Here is a 23,012-nt window from a genome sequence, read left to right as displayed (position 1 = left end):
TGAGAGAAGCCAATTGGAAAAGGCTGTGTACTGTGTGATTCCAACCATAAGACATCCCGGAAAAGGCAAAACTATGGAGACAGTAAAAAATATCAGTGCTCGTCAGGGGCTAAGGGGGAGGGAGGGAGAATGCAGATCATAGCGGACTTTAGGGCAATGAGACTATTTTGTATGGTACCATAATTAATCTGTATGTTTAAAAAAGAGCATAAATCTGCAGATTCTATTTATAAGATGCAAATGCTTATAGAGTTCTGAATGTGTAACATATTATATTACCTAGACCTCTTAGGAGGTGGAATATTTTGTAAGTCTTTTTTTTTTGAATTTTTTGAATTTTTATTTTAATTAATTAATTAATTAATTAATTATTATTATACTTTAGGTTTTATGGTACATGTGTGCAATGTGCAGGTTAGTTACATATGTATACATGTGCCATGCTGGTGCACTGCACCCACTAACTTGTCATCTAGCATTAGGTATATCTCCCAATGCTATCCCTCTCCCCTCCCCCAACCCCACAACAGTCCCCGAAGTGTGATGTTCCCCTTCCTGTGTCCATGTGCTCTCATTGTTCAATTCCCACCTGTGAGTGAGAATATGCGGTGTTTGGTTTTTTGTTCTTGTGATAGTTTACTGAGAATGATGATTTCCAATTTCATCCATGTCCCTACAAAGGACATGAACTCATCATTTTTTATGGCTGCATAGTAGTCCATGGTGTATATGTGCCACATTTTCTTAATCCAGTCTATCATTGTTGGACATCTGGGTTGGTTCCAAGTTTTTGCTATTGTGAATAATGCCACAATAAACATACGTGTGCATGTGTCTTTATAGCAGCATGATTTATATATAGTCCTTTGGGTATATACCCAGTAATGGGATGGCTGGGTCAAATGGAATTTCTAGTTCTAGATCCCTGAGGAATCGCCACACTGACTTCCACAAGGGTTGAACTAGTTTACAGTCCCACCAACAGTGTAAAAGTGTTCCTATTTCTCCACATCCTCTCCAGCACCTGTTGTTTCCTGACTTTTTAATGATTGCCATTCTAACTGGTGTGAGATGGTATCTCATTGTGGTTTTGATTTGCATTTCTCTGATGGCCAGTGATGGTGAGCATTTTTTCATGTGTTTTTTGGCTGCATAAATGTCTTCTTTTGAGAAATGTCTGTTCATGTCCTTTGCCCACTTTTTGATGGGGTTGTTTGTTTTTTTCTTGTAAATTTGTTTGAGTTCATTGTAGATTCTGGATATTAGCCCTTTGTCAGATGAGTAGCTTGCGAAAATTTTCTCCCATTTTGTAGGTTGCCTGTTCACTCTGACGGTAGTTTCTTTTGCTGTGCAGAAGCTCTTGAGTTTAATTAGATCCCATTTGTCAATTTTGGCTTTTGTTGCCATTGCTTTTGGTGTTTTAGACATGAAGTCCTTGCCCATGCCTATGTCCTGAATGGTAATGCCTAGGTTTTCTTCTAGGGTTTTTATGGTTTTAGGTCTAACGTTTAAGTCTTTAATCCATCTTGAATTGATTTTTGTATAAGGTGTAAGGAAGGGATCCAGTTTCAGCTTTGTACATATGGCTAGCCAGTTTTCCCAGCACCATTTATTAAATAGGGAATCCTTTCCCCATTGCTTGTTTTTCTCAGGTTTGTCAAAGATCAGATAGTTGTAGATACGTGGCGTTATTTCTGATGGCTCTGTTCTGTTCCATTGATCTATATCTCTGTTTTGGTACCAGTACCATGCTGTTTTGTTTACTGTAGCCTTGTAGTATAGTTTGAAGTCAGGTAGCGTGATGCCTCCAGCTTTGTTCTTTTGGCTTAGGATTGACTTGGTGATGCGGGCTCTTTTTTGGTTCCCTATGAACTTTAAAGTAGTTTTTTCCAATTCTGTGAAGAAAGTCATTGGTAGCTTGATGGGGATGGCATTGAATCTGTAAATTACCTTGGGCAGTATGGCCATTTTCACGATATTGATTCTTCCTACCCATGAGCATGGAATGTTCTTCCATTTGTTTGTATCTCCTTTTATTTCATTGAGCAGTGGTTTGTAGTTCTCCTTGAAGAGGTCCTTCACATCCCTTGTAAGTTGGATTCCTGGGTATTTTATTCTCTTTGAAGCAATTGTGAATGGGAGTTCACTCATGATTTGGCTCTCTGTTTGTCTGTTATTGGTGTATAAGAATGCTTGTGATTTTTGTACATTGATTTTGTATCCTGAGACTGCTGAAGTTGCTTATCAGCTTAAGGAGATTTTGGGCTGAGACAATGGGGTTTTCTAGATATACAATCATGTTGTCTGCAAACAGGGACAATTTGACTTCCTCTTTTCCTAATTGAATACCTTTTATTTCCTTCTCCTGCCTAATTGCCCTGGCCAGAACTTCCAACACTATGTTGAATAGAAGTGGTGAGAGAGGGCATCCCTGTCTTGTGCCAGTTTTCAAAGGGAATGCTTCCAGTTTTTGCCCATTCAGTATGATATTGGCTGTGGGTTTGTCATAGATAGCTCTTATTATTTTGAGATACGTCCCATCAATACCTAATTTATTGAGAGTTTTTAGCATGAAGCGTTGTTGAATTTTGTCAAAGGCCTTTTCTGCATCTATTGAGATAATCATGTGGTTTTTGTCTTTGGTTCTGTTTATATGCTGGATTACATTTATTGATTTGCATATATTGAACCAGCCTTGCATCCCAGGAATGAAGCCCACTTGATCATGGTGGATAAGCTTTTTGATGTGCTGCTGGATTCTGTTTGCCAGTATTTTATTGAGGATTTTTGCATCAATGTTCTTCAAGGATATTGGTCTAAAATTCTCTTTTTTTGTTGTGTCTCTGCCCGGCTTTGGTATCAGGATGATGCTGGCCCCATAAAATGAGTTAGGGAGGATTCCCTCTTTTTCTATTGATTGGAATAGTTTCAGAAGGAATGGTACCAGTTCCTCCTTGTACCTCTGGTAGAATTCGGCTGTGAACCCATCTGGTCCTGGACTTTTTTTGGTTGGTAAGCTATTGATTATTGCCACAATTTCAGCTCCTGTTATTGGTCTATTCAGAGATTCAACTTCTTCCTGGTTTAGTCTTGGGAGGGTGTATGTGTTGAGGAATTTATCCATTTCTTCTAGATTTTCTAGTTTATTTGCGTAGAGGTGTTTGTAGTATTCTCTGATGGTAGTTTGTATTTCTGTGGGATCGGTGGTGATATCCCCTTTATCATTTTTTATTGCATCTATTTGATTCTTCTCTCTTTTTTTCTTCATTAATCTTGCTAGCGGTCTATCAATTTTGTTGATCCTTTCAAAAAACCAGCTCCTGGATTCATTAATTTTTTGAAGGGTTTTTTGTGTCTCTATTTCCTTCAGTTCTGCTCTGATTTTAGTTATTTCTTGCCTTCTGCTAGCTTTTGAATGTGTTTGCTCTTGCTTTTCTAGTTCTTTTAATTGTGATGTTAGGGTGTCAATTTTGGATCTTTCCTGCTTTCTCTTATGGGCATTTAGTGCTATAAATTTCCCTCTACACACTGCTTTGAATGCATCCCAGAGATTCTGGTATGTTGTGTCTTGGTTCTCGTTGGTTTCAAAGAACATCTTTATTTCTGCCTTCATTTCGTTATGTACCCAGTAGTCATTCAGGAGCAGGTTGTTCAGTTTCCATGTAGTTGAGCGGTTTTGAGTGAGATTCTTCATCCTGAGTTCTAGCTTGATTGCACTGTGATCTGAGAGATAGTTTGTTATAATTTCTGTTCTTTTACATTTAGTGAGGAGAGCTTTACTTCCAAGTATGTGGTCAATTTTGGAATAGGTGTGGTGTGGTACTGAAAAAAATGTATATTCTGTTGATTTGGGGTGGAGAGTTCTGTAGATGTCTATTAGGTCCACTTGGTGCAGAGCTGAGTTCAATTCCTGGGTATCCTTGTTGACTTTCTGTCTCGTTGATCTGTCTAATGTTGATAGTGGGGTGTTAAAGTCTCCCACTATTAATGTGTGGGAGTCTAAGTCTCTTTGTAAGTCACTCAGGACTTGCTTTATGAATCTGGGTGCTCCTGTATTGGGTGCATATATATTTAGGATAGTTAGCTCTTCTTGTTGAATTAATCCCTTTACCATCATGTAATGGCCTTCTTTGTCTCTTTTGATCTTTGTTGGTTTAAAGTCTGTTTTATCAGAGACTAGGATTGCAACCCCTGCCTTTTTTTGTTTTCCATTTGCTTGGTAGATCTTCCTCCATCCTTTTATTTTGAACCTATGTGTGTCTCTGCACATGAGATGGGTTTCCTGAATACAGCACACTGATGGGTCTTGAGTCTTTATCCAATTTGCCAGTCTGTGTGTTTTAATTGGAGCATTTAGTCCGTTTACATTTAAAGTTAATATTGTTATGTGTGAATTTGATCCTGTCATTATGATGTTAGCTGGTTATTTTGCTCGTTAGTTGATGCAGTCTCTTCCTAGTCTTGATGGTCTTTACATTTTGGCATGATTTTGCAGTGGCTGGTACCGGTTGTACCTTTCCATGTTTAGTGCTTCCTTCAGGAGCTCTTTTAGGGCAGGGCTGGTGGTGACAAGATCTCTCAGCATTTGCTTGTCTGTAAAGTATTTTATTTCTCCTTCACTTATGAAGCTTAGTTTGGCTGGATATGAAATTCTGGGTTGAAAATTCTTTTCCTTAAGAATGTTGAATATTGGCCCCCACTCTCTTCTGGCTTGTAGGGTTTCTGCTGAGAGATCTGCTGTTAGTCTGATGGGCTTCCCTTTGAGGGTAACCCAACCTTTCTCTCTGGCTGCCCTTAACATTTTTTCCTTCATTTCAACTTTGGTGAATCTGACAATTATGTGTCTTGGAGTTGCTCTTCTCGAGGAGTATCTTTGTGGTGTTCTCTGTATTTCCTGAATTTGAATGTTGGCCTGCCTTGCTAGATTGGGGAAGTTCTCCTGGATAATATCCTGCAGAGTGTTTTCCAACTTGGTTCCATTCTCCCCGTCACTTTCAGGTACACCAATCAGACGTAGATTTGGTCTTTTCACATAGGCCTACATTTCTTGGAGGCTTTGCTCGTTTCTTTTTATTCTTTTTTCTCTAAACTTCCCTTCTCACTTCATTTCATTCATTTCATCTTCCATCGCTGATACCCTTTCTTCCATTTGATCGCATCGGCTCCTGAGGCTTCTGCATTCTTCACGTAGTTCTCGAGCCTTGGTTTTCAGCTCCATCAGCTCCTTTAAGCACTTCTCTGTATTGGTTATTCTAGTTATACATTCTTCTAAATTTTTTTCAAAGTTTTCAACTTCTTTGCCTTTGGTTTGAATATCCTCCCGTAGCTCGGAGTAATTTGATCGTCTGAAGCCTTCTTCTCTCAGCTCGTCAAAGTCATTCTCCGTCCAGCTTTGTTCCATTGCTGGTGAGGAACTGCGTTCCTTTGGAGGAGGAGAGGCACTCTGCTTTTTAGAGTTTCCAGTTTTTCTGCTCTGTTTTTTCCCCATCTTTGTGGTTTTATCTACTTTTGGTCTTTGATGATGGTGATGTACAGATGGGCTTTTGGTGTGGATGTCCTTTCTGTTAGTTTTCCTTCTAACAGACAGGACCCTCAGCTGCAGGTCTGTTGGAGTACCCGGCCGGCCGTGTGAAGTGTCAGTCTGCCCCTGCTGGGGGGTGCCTCCTAGTTAGGCTGCTTGGGGGTCAGAGGTCAGGAACCCACTTGAGGAGGCAGTCTGCCCGTTCTCAGATCTCCAGCTGCGTGCTGGGAGAACCACTGCTCTCCTCAAAGCTGTCAGACAGGGACATTTAAGTCTGCAGAGGTTACTGCTGTGTTTTTGTTTGTCTGTGCCCTGCCCCCAGAGGTGGAGCCTACAGAGGCAGGCAGGCCTCCTTGAGCTGTGGTGGGCTCCACCCAGTTCAAGCTTCCCGGCTGCTTTGTTTACCTAAGCGAGCCTGGGCAATGGCGGGCGCCCCTCCCCCAGCCTCGCTGCCGCCTTGATGTTTGATCTCAGACTGCTGTGCTAGCAATCAGCGAGACTCCGTGGGCGTAGGACCCTCTGAGCCAGGTGCGGGCTATAATCTCCTGGTGCACCATTTCCTAAGCCCGTTGGAAACGCACAGTATTCGGGTGGGAGTGGCCCGATTTCCCAGGTGCCGTCTGTCACCCCTGGAAAGGGAATTCCCTGACCCCTTGTGCTTCCCGAGTGAGGCAATGCCTTGCCCCTGCTTCGGCTGGCACACGGTGCGCTCACCCACTGACCTGCGCCCACTGTCTGGCACTCCCTAGTAAGATGAACACGGTACCTCAGATGGAAATGCAGAAATCACCCGTCTTCTGCGTTGCTCACGCTGGGAGCTGTAGACCGGAGCTGTTCCTATTCGGCCATCTTGGCTCCTCCCCTATTTTGTAAGTCTTAGAAGCAAGTTGAAAAGAAAAAAATGGTGATCAATTTAAAACCATCCTTGCCTGAATATTGACCAAACAACTTCAAATTGGATACAAGATGCAGGGGAAATACATCTCTAATGTAATATAAATTGTCTAAAAAATAAATGAATGTAGTATACTTCAGTAGTTGTTTTTACATACTGTGTTCACACAAACGGGGCCATGAAAGCTGCTTTGGAACTGCTGAGGCTGGGTTTCCCACCAGTTTATCGTCTTCCAGCTAGAGGTGTTATCTTGCAAGCCACACATCCTTTCTGGGCCTCGGTTTCCTTCTGGCTACACTATGAGAGGTTTGTCTTAGTTTATGTCTAACATCCCTTTCACTTGAATCCCTTTAGTGAGCCCTAGGGCCTGGCTCTTCTGAATCTGGTGGAAGCTAAAATGAGGCTTATCGCACAGCTCTCTTCCCTTGCCCCAGGCCTACTAACTCTATTTATTATCTCCACCTCCATTATCTCTAAATCTGAAGGCCAGAGGGAGAGCATCTTTTCATCAGTCTCCTGCTGATGCCTGAATCCCACCCCTAGAGATTCTGATGTATTGGCCTGGGTGTAGCTTGGGAGTCAGGAGTCTTCAGCTTCCCAGATGATTCTAATGTGTAGTCAAGGTTGAGACACATTGATGTAAAGCCTTATCAATGTTCCTGATGCATAGTAGGTTCTCAATAACTGGGAAGCAGGATTATGGAGGTTCAGTGCATGAAAGAATTTTAGGTAAACTGGAGGGAGAGATTCCTGGGGGCATTTCATGAAGGCAGTGGCATGTTACCCAGCCCTTAAAGAAAAGCAAAAAGATCTGGAAGCTGGAAAGCCTGGGCCATTGATGTGAGCTAGTGCCCAAGTATGTGAATATTACATACATATCTGTAGGTTTGTGCTTCTGTCCCGAAAGTGTTGAAGGTCTCAACTCTGATTGGATGATCATCCTCTGAGAGGATGTTACATGTATTATATGTTACATTATCTATTGCTATGTAACAAATTACCCCACATCTTTTGTCTTAAAATAATAATTATTTATTATCTTTCACTTTTTTTTTTTTGAGACGGAGTTTTGTTCTTGTTGCCCAGGCTGGAGTGCAGTGGCATGGTCTTGGCTCACTGCAACCTCTGTCTCTTGGGTTCAAGTGATTCTCCTGCCTCAGCCTCCCAAGTAGCTGGGATTACAGGCACCCGCCCCCACACCTGGCTAATTTTTGTATTTTTAGTAGAGACGGAGTTTTGGCTTGTTGGCCAGGCTGGTCTCGAACTCTTGACTTTAGGTGATCCACCCACTTCGGTCCCCCAAAGTGTTGGGATTACAGGCGTGAGCCACTGTGCCTGGCCTTGTCTTTCGCTGTTTCTATAGGTCAAAAATACATGTGAGGCACAGAGGGATGGCTTATTTCTTCACATTAGTATCTGTGGCCTCATCTGAAATACTTGGGGTTAGAATCATCTGTAGATTCATTTATTCTCATGTTGTCTTAGTTCATTTTGGGCTGCTATAACAATGCCATAAACTGGGTAGCTTATTAATAACAGAAATTTATTTCTCACAATTCTGCAGGCTGGGAAGTCTAAGGTCAAGGCATTGGCAGATTTGATGTCTGGTGAGGGCCCTTTCCTGGGTTGCAGACTGCTGACTTCTTGCTGTGTTCTCATATGGTGGAAGGGTAGGGCTAGCTCTCTAGGGTCTCTTTTATAAGGGACCTAATCCTAATCATAAGGGTGGAGACTAAAGGTCCCACCTCCTAATACTATTACATTGGGGGGCATTAGATTTCACCATAGGAATTTGGGGCAGACACAAACATTCAGCATAGCACATGTCTGTGGCTGATGCTGGCTGTTGGGTGAGGGGCTAGCTGGGCCTGTGAGCTAGAACACTTAAATCTGGGCTTCCTTACAGTGTGGTAGCTGGGTTCCAATGCAAGCATCTTGAGAGATAGGGAACCAGGCAGAAGTGGTATCCTTTTTATGACCTCATCTTGGAAGACTCATATCATCATTTCCAGCTGATTTTATTGTTAGAAACGAGTCACTGAGTCCAGCCCATACTCAAGGGAAGGTGAATTTAGATTCTACCTTTTGAGGGGAGGAATGTATAATAATTTGCAGATTTTTTTTTTTTTTTTTTTTGAAACGGAGTCTTTGTCACCCAGGCCGGAGTGCAGTGGCAGGATCTCAGCTCACTGCAACCTCCGCCTCCCGGGTTCAAGTGATTCTCCTGCCTCAGCCTCCTGAGTAGCTGGGATTTTAGGTGCGTGCCATCATGCCTGGCTAATTTTTGTGTTTTTAGTAGAGATGGGGTTTCACCATGTTGGTCAGGCTGGTCTCGAACTCCTGATCTCAGGTGATCCAGCCACCTCAGCCTCCCAAAGTGCTGGGATTACAGGTGTGAGCCACCGCACCTGGCCTAATTTTTTGTATTTTTAGTAGAGACAGGGTTTCACCAATTGGCCAGGCTGATTTCAAACTCCTGACCTCATGATCCACCCGCCTCGGCCTCCCAAAGTGCTGGGATTACAGGCGTGAGCCACTGCACCTGGCCAGCAGATTTTTTTTGTTTTTTGAGATGGAGTCTCGTTCTGTCACCAGGCTGGAGTGCAGTGGTGCTGTCTCACCTCACTGCAACCTCCGCCTCCTGGGTTCAAGTGGTTCTCCTGCCTCAGCCTCCCGAATAGCTGGGACTACAGGTGCGTGCCACCACGCCCAGCTAATTTTTGTATTTTTAGTAGAGACGGGATTTCACTGTGTTGGCCAGGCTGGGCTCGATCTCTGGACCTCATGATCCACCCGCCTTGGCCTCCCAAAGTGCTGGGATTACCAGTGTGAGCCACCGCGCGCAGCCCAGATTGTATTTTTTAAACGACCTCACTTCTTAAAGTCCTAGTTCCTATTATGGCTTGACTTTGGAATATGAAGATATGACTCCAAGTCTCATTACTATTTTTTCCTAGCAGCATTGGGTGAATCAGGTAATCTCTAACACCTTGCCATCTTCTTTAATGTTGTAGAAGGAGAGAACAGTACTCACCTCAGAAGATTAATAAGGGACAAATGAGCATCATGTATGTGAATATATTTTGCTAACTATAAACAAATGCACATTATTAAAAATAAGGAACATGTATAACTGCATTATTTGTATAACTAAAAATACTTTTTAAGGAAGAGAACTTTGTAGTATATGGTATTGGCTGGGGAGAGGGCAGAGGTTGGGTTGTTTTCATAATTAACTATATTCTATTGTATTTTATAGTCAGTTCCATACAGTAGTAAGACTCCCTCAGCCTTAGGGAGTAGGATAAGCAGTCAGATTAGCCAGGTGGGTATGAGGCAAAAGGAAGTGGCCAGTCCAGCATGGAGCCAGAGAAAAGGCAGGATAGGCAGGAATTAGGTAAAATCCCTGGTGTTGTGGGTTAAGGTTGGGCCATAGGGAGCCAAGGAGAAGCTCTGACAAAAGCTTCAGGAGCCTTCACCAATTGTTCCATTAATGAATAGACAACACTCTGATAATATATATTTTTTTCACTAAGTGACTGATTTTATCCTGGGGTACGTTTACAAAATTCTAGGTGGTTTTAATAGGAGAGATGACAAATTGTTTTCCACCTGTGGGTTTTGCTTCATGCCAGCCTTGCTTGGTTTTGCCTGGCTTTATTCTGTGAACAGAAAGGAGGTTGGAATTCTGAAAAGTTGCTTTAGCCAAATCCTGTGAACAAAGGAGGCCTTGTTCAGGGTTATGCACGTCAGCTTTTGGAGGAATTTAATTCATCGACTCAGATCTCTGCTTTTCAAGTTGTTGCTCTAGCTAGCATTGTGTTTCTCTGTGTCTGTGATGGAGCAAGTCTTATGTAGGAGCAGGCACTGCTAGTTTACCTTGCTGAGGCCTGTGCCCAGCTCTAGTTACATCAATGAGTTCAGCCTGGGCAGATCCAGGCTCTAGTGGTCCTAAATGGACACCAGCAATGAACCAAAAAGAGGTAGGCACATTTTATTAATGTGCTTGGCTCATTCATGGCCACATGGATGCTGTACTGACACAAAATTCAGGAACTGGGAATGATAGCTTCGTTCCTGTTAGTTGCCTCCCCATCTGCAACTGAAATTTCCTGAAATGTTACCAGTGTTGACTAGTTTGGATCTTGGACTACTAGGAGTGAGGCCGGGAGCACATAAACCGGTCCTGAAACCTGCTCCCTGATGGTAGATTTATTTCCCCTGGAGATGGGTAACATTGAGCCCTGAAAGGTGGTTTGAAAAAGTTACTGTTTTGATATGCTAAATGTCATTCTAGACCCTGGGAAGACTTGTGAGAAATTTCTTAGGGCCTGGGGGATTCCAGCTCCATGTGTGGAAAAGTTGTATGCCGTTATGTGTTGCCCCGTAATGCTGGGCAACCAATGGCATTATGCTACCAGTGTGAGTGTGTAGCTGCCGTTTTCTTCATTTTTGTCTCATTCTGTTTCTCTTGACAGGGCAATTTGGTTTTGATGCTGTGCCAGAAATCTTCTGACAATGAGTTATTGGAACTTGGAAAAAAGGAACTGTGTGCAGTACCGCAGGCATTTTCTGGTGGACAACAGTGTGTTTCATGGTAAGCTGTCTCTTGTATTTATGTAGTTGGATCTTTTATTTTGCTTCTGACAGGACTTTTATTCTAGCACTCTAGATGCAAATATGGTATAATTGTTGGATGGAACCAAGAGCTTGAGTTAACTTTTTTATGAATAATTACCCAAGAAGTCCCATTGCACTTACTATCTCCAGTTGTAAAGAATGGGCCCCACCTCAACAACTATAATAGTGTTATCTCTTTCTATTTTGTAGGGTAGTTGGTACCAGTGCCTTTCCCCTTCTACCACACTGTCAACTCCAGTAATATCCCTTTCTGATGTTTGTAATTATTTTGGGTGAGGGCCATATAATTGTTCAGTTAATATTTGTGGATCACCAGTCAATGCTTATTACCAGCATAGCGTGGCCTTCCAAATTGAGATGTTAGAGGGTGCTTTTGGCCACCTGCTTTAGACGCTTATTGAAGAGAAGTCCACCGACTTTTATTGCTGCCCTTTAGGGCTTTAAGACTTATCTATATATTATGTCCTATATAACAACAGAACAGAACAGTTTGCAGCACTAAACCGTTACTATCAGGGTGGAGGACTGCAGCTGTGAATCAGAGAGTAATCAATATTAGTCATTTTCATGGCAAACTAAGACAAATTGCCTTTACCCTGCTGGTATCTGTTTGTTTTGTGGTATACAGTCAGGGATAAGCTCTGTCTATCCTGCTGTCAAGATACCCTAGGGTGAAACTGATTTAAAAGCCAAAGACTTATGTGGTGCCAGAATTTTTGGAGTAATCTCTATCAGAGGCCTGTGGAATTGTAGAGGGAAGAGAGAGATTTCAGGGGGAGTGGAGTGCTCTTTAACAGAATCCTATAATCTAAGCTGCTTTCACCTTTCTAAGATTGTTGTGAAGTCTTCCCCAATTTGATGACAGACTTAATGTTTATTATTGCTTTAAACTAAGTTTAAGATAACAAATTTAACCTTACTTTATTAAGCACTTTAGTGTTTATAGTGTTTTTACAACATTCATTATACCACCTCACTAAAAGCCCTTATAAAGTAGAGAGTGATTTCATTTTACAGATGAAGAAAGAGAAACAGAGATGAAATAACTGCCCAAGTTGATGTAACTAATTAGGTATTAGCAAGATCAGCATGAAAATTTCTGCCTCCACCTTTCCAGGTTGGTTCTCTTGACATTCCAGTGGTGAAGTGCCCTTAGCAGAAGAGATGTGGGAATGGCGACTTGACCCTGTGGCACTGAGGTTCTGCGTTGCTTTTGTCTAGCCTCAGCCAAGGGTCCTGTTCGTTGCTTTATCTCTCATGCGGTGTTTGATTTATGTAGTGTTCTGTTGCAAATTTATTCATATTAAAAAAGAGTAAATATGATAATAGAAAAATCACGGGAGTTAGAAGAACTAGGTTTATTTTTTCAAGCTTTATTTTGTGCTAGTTTTTAAAGAGTTTAGATTTAAGTGCCTTAAACTCATTATTTTCATTATTTTAGAATGCCTTTATTCGGAGATCTCAAAGGCTACAATCATTTAAAATTTTTTCTATGTATTTTTATAGTCATATTACCAATTAGTTTATTACTATATTGCAGATACTTATGCTAAGGGCTTGATGAACATTAACATTGTCATACAGAATCCTTTCAAGGACTTTGCCATAGCTATTATTCAATCCATTTTATGAATGGGGTAACTAAAGCTTGTGGAGATTGTGAAATGGTGACCTAAAATTCAAATCCTGATCTGCCTAATTCCAACACCTCACTATTTTTTCTTCTTTCAGGCTGCCATCTCCATTTTAATAAAAAAAATTAACATTCTGAGGCTTAAGTTCTATATAACAGTATTTGCTCTGTTATTGACTAGCAGTGTATGGTCTTGGACAAGTTATGTAATCTTTCAGGAACTCAGTTCTCTTTTCTGTGAAATGAGCATGCTGGTCTCAATGTTTTTGAGGCTGTTTCTAGTTCTAAACTCAGATTCCACTGAAGTATTTCTGAGAATTACAACTACTGTATTGTCTGAGCTCCCTTTTCACTAAACACAAGATACACAAGGGGGCAGTATAACACTTAAAATATGAATTGGTTACTTCTTACCTTCAAGAATTACTCTTTCGAAAGGATTTAGAGATATTAAATCCTCCCAACATTAAAAGAATCAAAGCCGATTAGAACAATGATTCTATTCATTTATAATACAGCAATAGCTTTATATATTTCTGATAGTGTAAAATATCATTTTGGATTTCCTTGCCTCCGGATATATTGTAATTCAGGAAAGAAAGATGCCTTTTGCTCTTCTTCTACCTCTACTGAAAATGAATCTGTTAACATAGGAACTTACTTAACTTAAGGAAGAATTGTGAGAAGGCTTGGGATATTTTAAACCAAGGGAGCTCTAGTGATAATGTCTTTGTAGAGGATTTCAGAACATTTCTGAGAAAAGAAAGGGACAGGACCTGTTGAGTAGGAAATGTCAGATTTCTCTTGGGCTTCTTGAACATTTATTGACCACGCTTTTGCTTATTCACTTTGGCTTCTCCTTGTTTTTGTTGATAAATCTCCTTACATAACCAAATCAACCAAAACAAAAAGAAACAAAACTTCTTCCATAAACGGAAAAGAACCATTTCCTGTGCAGAATAATAGACTTTTGGAATAAGCAGACTTGGATGTACAAATTATGCCAGCCAGGTTCTCTTTCTACAGACAAACTTCAGCAGTGTTGCCAGGATAAAAGAGCTACATTAAAATGAGAACTCTAAAATGGTCAATAGCAGTAAAAATAAAAATGTAACATTTGTGTAGTTTCACAGTTCATAAAGCATATTCATAGCCTCATTTTCTGATTACAGAGGTGGTATATTCTCATTGGAAACAATTTAGAGTATTACCCACAATCCCAGAACCCAAAGAGAAAGAGACTATTAAACCTACTGTTAAGAGTCTGCTTATGTCTGGTCTTTTATCTACCTACTATTTCATCTTCACATTTCTGAGGCAGGAATGAAATATCTGGAAAGGTTGGGAAATACTGCTTAATGGAAATGAACTGGTTGAATTGACTACTATGTCCAATGATGAGAGAAACCTTGTTAGGAATGATGAATTTTTGTATTTCCCTCTTGTCTGCCTTTTGCCTGGATTTTTAGGAAAAACCCAAAAGAATTTGCACCTATCAGAGAAGCTAATCTCTGGGATCTTCCCCTACTTGACTTTTATTCTTCTGATATGTTTGCAATAGAAAAAAATCTTGAGCAAAGAATGTTTGATGCGGTATGAACCCTGCCTTAATGGCTTATACCTTCATGATTTATCCTGACTTGAAAATTGCCTATACCTTCAGCTGTTTCTCTTGCTTTCAGTGAATTGCAGTACTTTTTTTTCTGACCTGGGATGCAGTCTTGATTCTTAACCAATAATGAGTGTATTTGCAATTAATATGCACGTGCAATTTCTTATGCACATAAGCCTTTCCAAACATTTGAGCTCCTTGCTAAGTGACTTAATGTTTGTTTTCACATACTGCTAGTTATAATTGTACTATTGGAAAAAGTATTAATTGCTTTCCTGTAAGTTATTAGGATATCATCTCAACTTCTTATAGGAAAATTTATTTTTGTTGCCATCTTGTTGTTAAATGAATATTTCTGAATAACCATTACAAATCTAGACTAGAAACATTTTGGACTGAATTAGGAGTATCTTTTACTATCTAGGGATAAAATTAAGGGTAATTCTCTTATTAAATATTTATGCAGCATGCCTTTTCAAGAAGTTGCCTTATATATATGTTAATACTTTTACTTTGCCTCAGAACTACATTTTAATAAAACGAATTGACTTAGTTAATTAATTAAATGACTACTTTTTATCCAGCCTCCCCTTCCTGGCCACACACCTAGTTGGTGATGTGAGGGTAGAAACTTGACTGCTAGTTTGTAATGGAAAGTAGGCTGAAATGGGATCCTGAAGACTAGTTCTAATCCAAGTTTAACAACTAACCTGTGTAGTCTCATGTCACTTCTGGGGCCCTCAGTTTCCCTGTCTTTCAGGTGAGGATTGTGCCAGATTGTAAATTTCCCTTATAGCAGCGAGGTGTGAGGTCTCTGTGTAGTCAAACATCAAGATAGGTGTATGATAGATGGAAGTGTTCTTCAGGCCGGGGGTATGAGAATGAAAGGCTGGCAAGACGGCAGTTGAAGAGAGGATAAGATTTCTTTTTGGACTGTAAACTTTGTAGTTAGTGTTGCACTGGCAAAATGCTGCATATCCCTTTAGGGGAGAGAGGTAGTGGTGTGTGTGTGTGTGAATGGTCACAGGTTTCTCCTGACCCTGGAAAGACCAATATCTAGGACTGACACACAAGCTTTCAGGACAAATGTGATTATATTCAAAAATGAAGAGTGAAAAGCTCTCCCTCACTGGAGTTCCATCTGCACTGGAAGAAAAGAGAAGAATTCCAGATCCTGACTGGTAAATATGCAAGGAGAATGAAATTATGCAAAAGTGAATTAGGGTTCCAATTGATTTCAGCCAGTTTATTAGACTTTGGCAGTCTGCCTGCTTTAGGTTTGTGGGGCATCACTAGATTTTATGTTAGAGTGGCATTTCTTTACTGAATCAAAGCCTAGCTTTTCCAGCCATAACTTTATAAGTCTCCTTTTCTAGGTCCAGAAGATACTTGTGCACCTAGAATTCCTATTAATGCAGTGACAATCAAGATTTCATGAACATCATTAAGATTAAAAGTATCAGGCTGGGCGCAGTGGTTCATGCCTGTAATCCCAGCACTTTGGGAGGCCGAGGCAGGTGGATCACCTGAGGTCAGGAGTTCGAGACCAGCCTGGCCAACATGGCGAAACCCTATCTCTATTAAAAATACAAAAAATAGCTGGGTGTGGGGGTGGGCGCCTGTAATCCCAGCTACTTGGGAGGCTGAGGCAGGAGAATCGCTTGAACCTGGGAGGTGGAGGTTGCAGTGAGCCGAGATGGCACCATTGTACTCCAGCCTGGGCAATAAGAGCAAAACTCTATCTCAAAAAAAAAAAAAAAGATAAAAGATTAAAAATATTATCATTAAATTATTAGAAAGGACCAGGGAAATATTTCAAAGACAAATTGAGAGGAAGAGTTAAAAAAAAAAAAAAAAAAAGAAGATAGGCCTTAAGGGAGAAAATATATTTGAGTCATTTAAGTTTTATAAATTATAATAGAACTTATTCTGGAAGCAGCGTTGCCAGGTAGATTTCTTTTATTGGCCCCACCCAGAAGGCTCTCCACCTCCCATTGATGGCCACCGAAGCAGAAAGCACCAGGGCAAGTATCCTTTTAGGCCTATGATGTTCAGGTGCATCTTGCAGGTGGTGAAGATTTAGACAGAGGGAAGCATGGCCTGACCCAAGTGTGACAATTTGTAGGGGCTCCCACTGGCTGAGTTACTCTGGGTGAGTTGTTCTCTTTGGGACTAAGTTTTCCATATCAGCAAAATGCTGGCATTTATGGAAAATGACCTCTAAGTTTCTAAGAGCTAAAATTTTAAGAAATGTGAGATTTTCTACCTCCACTACTCACTCTACTTTTAAACACAGGCAAATTGGAGAATTTGCTGTGAGTTAACTGGCCACATTGATTTGTCTCCTTTTCTTCTTCCCCTGTCTGAGGGAAATCATAGCCATCCATTCAGGCCTTACAAAAGAGGATATTTATGTCTAGTTTAGAACACAAAGGAAAAAACCTTTAATGTGAGCTGGTATGAAATACACTTATTCTATGACCTTTTGGGAACATATGCTCTTCTTTGATGTCTTGGAGATACAAAAAATTCTCAGTGAAAGCCTCTCAGTGAATGCTATTTATTTCTATTTTAAAATCTAAAGTTCTTTCCTTTTTTTGGTCTTTCTTTATGATGAGCATTCCATTTGTAACTAGTTTATTGAGCATTCTCAACTTAGTGTAGCATATATGCTTCAGTGAATGCTTCAGAAAATACTTTGTCTCATTGTAGCATCGTGGGTAGATTCTATCACTTTCTGGCTAATTTAGGCTATTAAGTGTCCATTCCATTTTAGAATTTTAATCTCAAATTCATTAAGCCCCCTTACCCGCTGACCTGGCTGTTGGTGGTTGAGGGTGGGGGTTCCTCTGTCTCTGCTATACTCCTTCCCCTTGAAGGAGAATTCAAGGCCCTGTTTCACAGATTTCGGTACAAGGAAGAGAGAGCAAAAGCTTTTTGTTTCACATGTCCCTGTTGTATGTCAGCAGTGGTGAGGTGATCGAGACTCCCTCTGCTTCCATCTTCTGTAGATTCTCAGTTCTATCCTGGCTCCCTCTGTTACCAAGGACCCTCCTGAGAGGACCTGCCATCTTGCTTCAGCCTCATGCCTTCTCTGCTGTCAGTTTCCTCTGGCTAGAGCACAGCTTCCTGTGCCCCTGAGGACACTGGGGCAACTGTCTGGCTCCTGCCCTTTCTCTTCTCTCCGTATTTCTTCATGTGGAGCTCTAGAGACTGCAAGGACTTGAAAGATGGAATGGGGTGTGAAGTTGCCCCTTGCTGTTCTCAGACCTACTGATGACAGTCTCTTCTCACACTGTAGGGGCTGCTCCCATACGTTACCAACTTAAGCAATCTCTTAAGTCATTCTTTTGTAGCTCTTTCCCTGCGTCTTTCTGGGGGTGAGGGGTGTTTCCTCCAGTTTCACTCCTCAGAGTGCCATCTCTGCCACTCTGGGCATTGACGATATTATACACCTAACAGCGGCTCAGGTAATGTGATTTTGATGGATGGAATCCCGGCCCCCCAACCACTTACAGCTCTCCTTAGACTCCTAGAGCCACTCTAGGCAGGTCCTTGTTCACTAACATTTTAGATTAGGGCGACTTAATTTCCCTAAAGCTACTGGTGTTCTTTATTCTGTTTGCTTTTTGCAACATTATGTAGCTGGATTGATCAGACCCAAGCAATGATCTGTATGTATAAAAATCCATGTTGAGGTGTATCAGTCGCTATTCCCCATCGGGAATCTAATTCAGTGAAGGGATTTTTCTGAGTAACTGAACCCACTGTGATCTCTCTGTCATGCTTTCTATGCAAGGTCATTTATCTTCTGCAACGATGGAGGGGATGAAAAGGTGCTCTTTAAATGGCAAATTGGAGATCTGGATGTATGGGAAGCCCAGGTGGATGAGAAGTGACAGTGTTCATTCTTTGAAGCTTTAGCTTTCAATTTTCTGAAACAAGCCTATTGCTGCCAAGTGAAAGCCTTGGATGGCCTTTTCCATGAGATTCTCAAACTCTTTCTCGTAAACCTGTGGCCATTGAGAGTCCATCCAGGCAGAAAGGCCCTTGATTGTTTTATTCCTTTATGCTTGGGAATACCAATTTTCTAATTGGCAATTGGAATTGGTAATTTTCTAATTAATTAGAAAGAAGAAATAATGTGTATAATAAACCATCATTTTTTCCTTCAGATTTGCAGACTTTTCATGTTTTAAGTGGTTACTTATGAGAATTATTTCCCCTTAGACCTGTGTTACAAATTTAAGCCTTTGTTCTTGAAGCTGCATTTCCATAATTAGAATTAGTTTTCCTCTGCTCTCTCATTTTCCCAATTGTCTTTCCCACTCTGTTTCTAATGTATGCACAGAAATTGATGGGAGGATGAAAAATCTTTCCATGAGTAGATTCAGGGTTCTTCTAGGGCAACATAATTGTTTAATTTAGTTATGTAAAAGATCTAGAATTTTTTCCTTGGATCCAGTAATAATTAGTGATTGTATTTGTAATCATGAAACCCTCCAATCTCCTATCAAAAGAAAGTTGAAAAACTGCAGTTTGTCCCTTCTTACCATGTGGATGAAGTCATTCCCATAGAGATCTATGACATGTTTTATATTTTCTTAGGGCTCATTCCTTTCAGCAAATATGTTTGGGGTTATTTCAAGTGTAAATTGTTGGTTTCAAAGGAATATTCAGATTTTTAATTTAAAGCCTCTAGCCTAGTGTGGAGCGGCTTCACTCCCACGGCTTCAGTTCCCATGTCTATGCTAACTCCAAAAGTGTGTTCATGGCTTTGACCTTCCCTCTATGCTGAATGCTCAGATGTCCATCTGCCTACCTGATGGCTCCACAGATGCTCTCCAGGTCTTCAGACTCAACATGTGTGGAGCAGAATTCCTTCCTGCCCTGGTACCCATCTGCCTTTCCAACCTTATCTCACCCTTTCCCTTCTCTTTGCACCCCGGCAACATTGACGTTTGCATTCCTTGCCCACAAAACTCACTGCTTCTTCACTTAGCCAACTTCGAATACATCCTTTCAATCCCAGAGTAAAAGTCCCCTCAGCAGAGAAGCCTTTTCTGACTTCTCAGACCAGGTCGGGTCCTGTTTTATGATTTCCTGTCACTGTGTATTGCTGCTTCATTTTGCTGCTTCATTGTGTTATCATTACTGTAATAAAACAATTAATTGTGTGATTACTAGTTTCATTTCTGTCTCTCCAACCCAGGGTCCAGGAGAGCAAAGACTGTTCTGACTTCTATCTGCAGCACACAGTGCAATGCATTGCATATAGTAGGTGCTCAATAAAATATTGCTGAATGAATTTCTGTATTTTATTTAATAGGGGAGATAAGAGCGGTTTCACTATTTTTGCACTCTCTGTTGAGTTTGGTTTTTAATCTTTGTGCTGTGAAATGCATCAGTTCTCTGACTGTAAACTCTCTCCTTGCCTTTACTCAGAATTTTGCCATAGGAAACCCAGAAAAAAAAATACTCATAAACCATCCTTGCTGAGATGAAGAAGGAAAAGAAGACCAATGAGAATCCAAGTGTGCCTTAGAAAAGATTATATAGTGTGTCAATTTTGGATCTTTCCTGCTTTCTCTTGTGGGCATTTAGTGCTATAAATTTCCCTCTACACACTGCTTTGAATGCATCCCAGAGATTCTGGTATGTTGACATGGATGAAATTGGAAATCATCATTCTCAGTAAACTATCGCAAGAACAAAAAACCAAACACCGCATATTCTCACTCATAGGTGAGAATTGAACAATGAGAACACATGGACACAGGAAGGGGAACATCACACTCTGGGGACTGTTGTGGGGTGGGGGGAGGGGGGAGGGATAGCATTGGGAGATATACCTAATGCTAGATGACGAGTTGGTGGGTGCAGCGCACCAGCATGGCACATGTATACATATGTAACTTACCTGCACATTGCGCACATGTACCATAAAACCTAAAGTATAATAATAATAATAATAATAATAAAAGAAAAAAAAAAGAAAAAAAAAAAGAAAAGATTATATATTACAAATGCATAATGCCTTGAAATGGGCAAGGACAAAGCCATTTCTTTAAAAGAATTTCTTGAAGTAATTTCAAAAGGCTTTTTGAGTTCATTGTAGACTTTCCATGTTGGTTATACATACATATGTATTTTATCTGACTTTGAAACTGAAGGTTTCTCTCTTTAAAATAGCACTATTAGTAAAGCTGTTTAATTGCAGTTGTTTGCATACTATTAAAATTCTCTGCTGCTTGTGTCTGAAAATCTCCAGTCCAGAAGTAAGTGTTGTCTGTGGGGTAATCCTTATTGCAGAGAGCACGGAATAGACCTGCATAAAAAAAAAAAAAAAAAAAAAAAAAAGCACTAGCTTTCTCAGTAAGAAAGGAAGAAAGGAGGCCTGGGGTTGGGGTACATGAGGAGAATAATCAAACAGTATAGGACTTCTTTAAAAGTTAAGAAGATGCATTTTTATTTCAGCTTCACGAACAAGAAAAATGGTCAGCACCTAGGCCTTTCCTCTAAGAATCTCAGGCACTATGAGAGTCCATTCCTGAGTTATAGGTAGCAAGATCACTCTGAGAAGTAAACACCTCTCTGGGTAGGATAAATATAGAATCCGTGAAAATGTTTTTGTCTGTTTGTCAGCATATGTGACTGACGTATAAGTGTTTTTAGAATTTCTCCTATTGAAATGTAAAGAATGGTGGCTTATGCTCAATTAAAAGGAAGAACAGGGAACACATTTATTTTTTAGTGTCCTAGTTTTACTCCCTGCCAACCTGAAATTGAACATCAATGCATTTCTACAAATGACCATTCTTTAAAATTGTGCCAATGTGAGAATTTCACGGTATTGTGTTTTTAAGCTAAGTAGAAGCTTATCATCTCTAGATGTGGAGACATGTAAGTAATTAATACTTTAAATCAATGGTTCCCAGCCTTGGCTGTGCATTGGAATCACCTGGGGATAAAACAAAAACAGAAACAAAACCAAACTATTTCCTGGGTCCCAGCTCAGAGGCTCTGATTTTTTGGTCTGGGGTGTGGCCAGCGTATGGGGAAATTGTTAGAACTCTTCATGTGATTCTGGTGGGCAGCCAATTAGATTTTGGTGGGTTGAAAACCCCAGACTTAGGGTGACCAATACATATTTTCTCAACAGAACTATTGAATTCATGAATTTGATAATGGTTATTTTCTGTGATGATAGTTTATTTTATACTGAATCTTGAAGGCCAGGGAAGGGAGAGCATTAAAAAAGAAGGACATGGATAGAAATACAGTATTTGAATATAAATTAAGCAGGAAAATATAGAAGAATCATCTATGCTTGGGAATTTGTAGCTGCTGTTTTTCTTTTCTTTTCTTTCTTTCTTTTTTTTTTTTTAAGACAGAGTTTCGCTCTTAAGGCCCAGGCTGGAGTGCGATGGCCCCATCTTGGCTCACTGCAACCTCTGCCTCCCGGGTTCAAGTGATTCCCCTGCCTCAGCCTCTCAAGGAGCTGGGATTACGGGTGCACACCACCATGCCTGGCTAATTTTTTTATTTTTAGTTGAGACGGGGTTTCACCATGTTGACCAGGCTGGTCTCGAACTTGTGACCCCAGGTGATCCACCCTCCTTGGCCTCCCAAAGTGCTGGGATTACAGGCATGAGCCACCACATCCAGCCGCTGCTGTCTTTCTTTAAAAATATTTTTTCACTTTATTTTTTCTGATGATAGCAACACAGGTTCACTGTACAAAATTTGGAAAGCATAGAAAAGAGTAAAGATGGGGAAAATAGTCTATAATCTCAATAATGTGTTTTAAGTCTGTGCTTTCTTAAAGTGATTTAAAAACCATTGACTAAGTAGTGATTCCCAAATCTGGTTATACATTTGAATCTGCTAGAGTGCTTTTTAAAAAATGCTGATGATTAGGCCGGGCGCACGCCTGTAATCCCAGCACTTTGGGAGGCCGAGGCAGGCGGATCATGAGGTCAGGAGATCGAGACCATCCTGGCTAACACGGTGAAACCCTGTCTCTACTAAAAATACAAAAAATTAGCTGGGCGTGGCAGCATGCGCCTGTAGTCCCAGCTACTCGGGAGGCTGAGGCAGGAGAATGGCGTGAACCAGGAAGGCGGAGATGGTACCATGGCACTCTAGCCTGGGCGACAGAGCGAGACTCGTCTCAAAAAAAAAAAAAAATTGCTAATGATTGGAGGGACTAATATTATCCTCATTTTGCTAATGAGAATGAGGCTCAGAGAATCCTTGCTGTGATAACCACAGGCAGCTACGGGAAAGAGTAGGAAAAGCAAGGTATTCCCAAGAAGCAGGCAACAGTACGGAACAAGATGTTGCTGTGGTAAGTGCCCAGCTACCAAGTTAAAACAAAACAAAAACAATGATGGTTGGACTCAACCCAAGCCCAGGTAAATCATCTCTGGAACATGGGACCCAGATGTTTCCATCCATCCATTCATTCATTCTTTATCTGTATATTTATCTATCTTCAGGTGATTTTGACGACATGAGAGAGATAAAAATCACTGCATTAAAGTTGTTGGTTGACTAAAGTATTGATTTGATCAGTACACAAAATCAGGTATGAGTTTACTGATTTAATACAGCATATAATTGTACACTAGTTTGGGCAAAAGTGGTACATGAAAATCTTGACTTTATAGACTATTTGCAGAGAGGAAGGGGGAAGTGATGTGCTGAC

At 40.7% G+C, this 23,012-nt stretch overlaps 1 protein-coding gene across 2 annotated transcripts in view; it reads left to right on the top strand.

The window, feature by feature from the left end:
- The window catches only part of PLCH1 (phospholipase C eta 1), a 262,198-nt gene that overhangs the window by 35,522 nt on the left and 203,664 nt on the right, over positions 1-23,012 (top strand). For both annotated transcript variants that reach the window (XM_054552879.2, XM_054552878.2), the window contains exon 2: positions 10,895-11,013. In XM_054552879.2, coding sequence (XP_054408854.1) covers positions 10,935-11,013 — 79 coding nt within the window. In that variant the 5' untranslated portion in view covers positions 10,895-10,934. The remainder of the gene's footprint in view (positions 1-10,894; positions 11,014-23,012) is intronic.

The sequence above is a fragment of the Pongo abelii genome, chromosome 2 (genome assembly GCF_028885655.2).
Source record: "Pongo abelii isolate AG06213 chromosome 2, NHGRI_mPonAbe1-v2.0_pri, whole genome shotgun sequence".
In the NCBI taxonomy this organism is placed as follows: Eukaryota; Metazoa; Chordata; class Mammalia; order Primates; family Hominidae; genus Pongo; species Pongo abelii.
The sequence above is the reverse complement of the archived record's forward strand: the minus strand, read 5'-3'. Positions and strand labels throughout refer to the sequence as shown.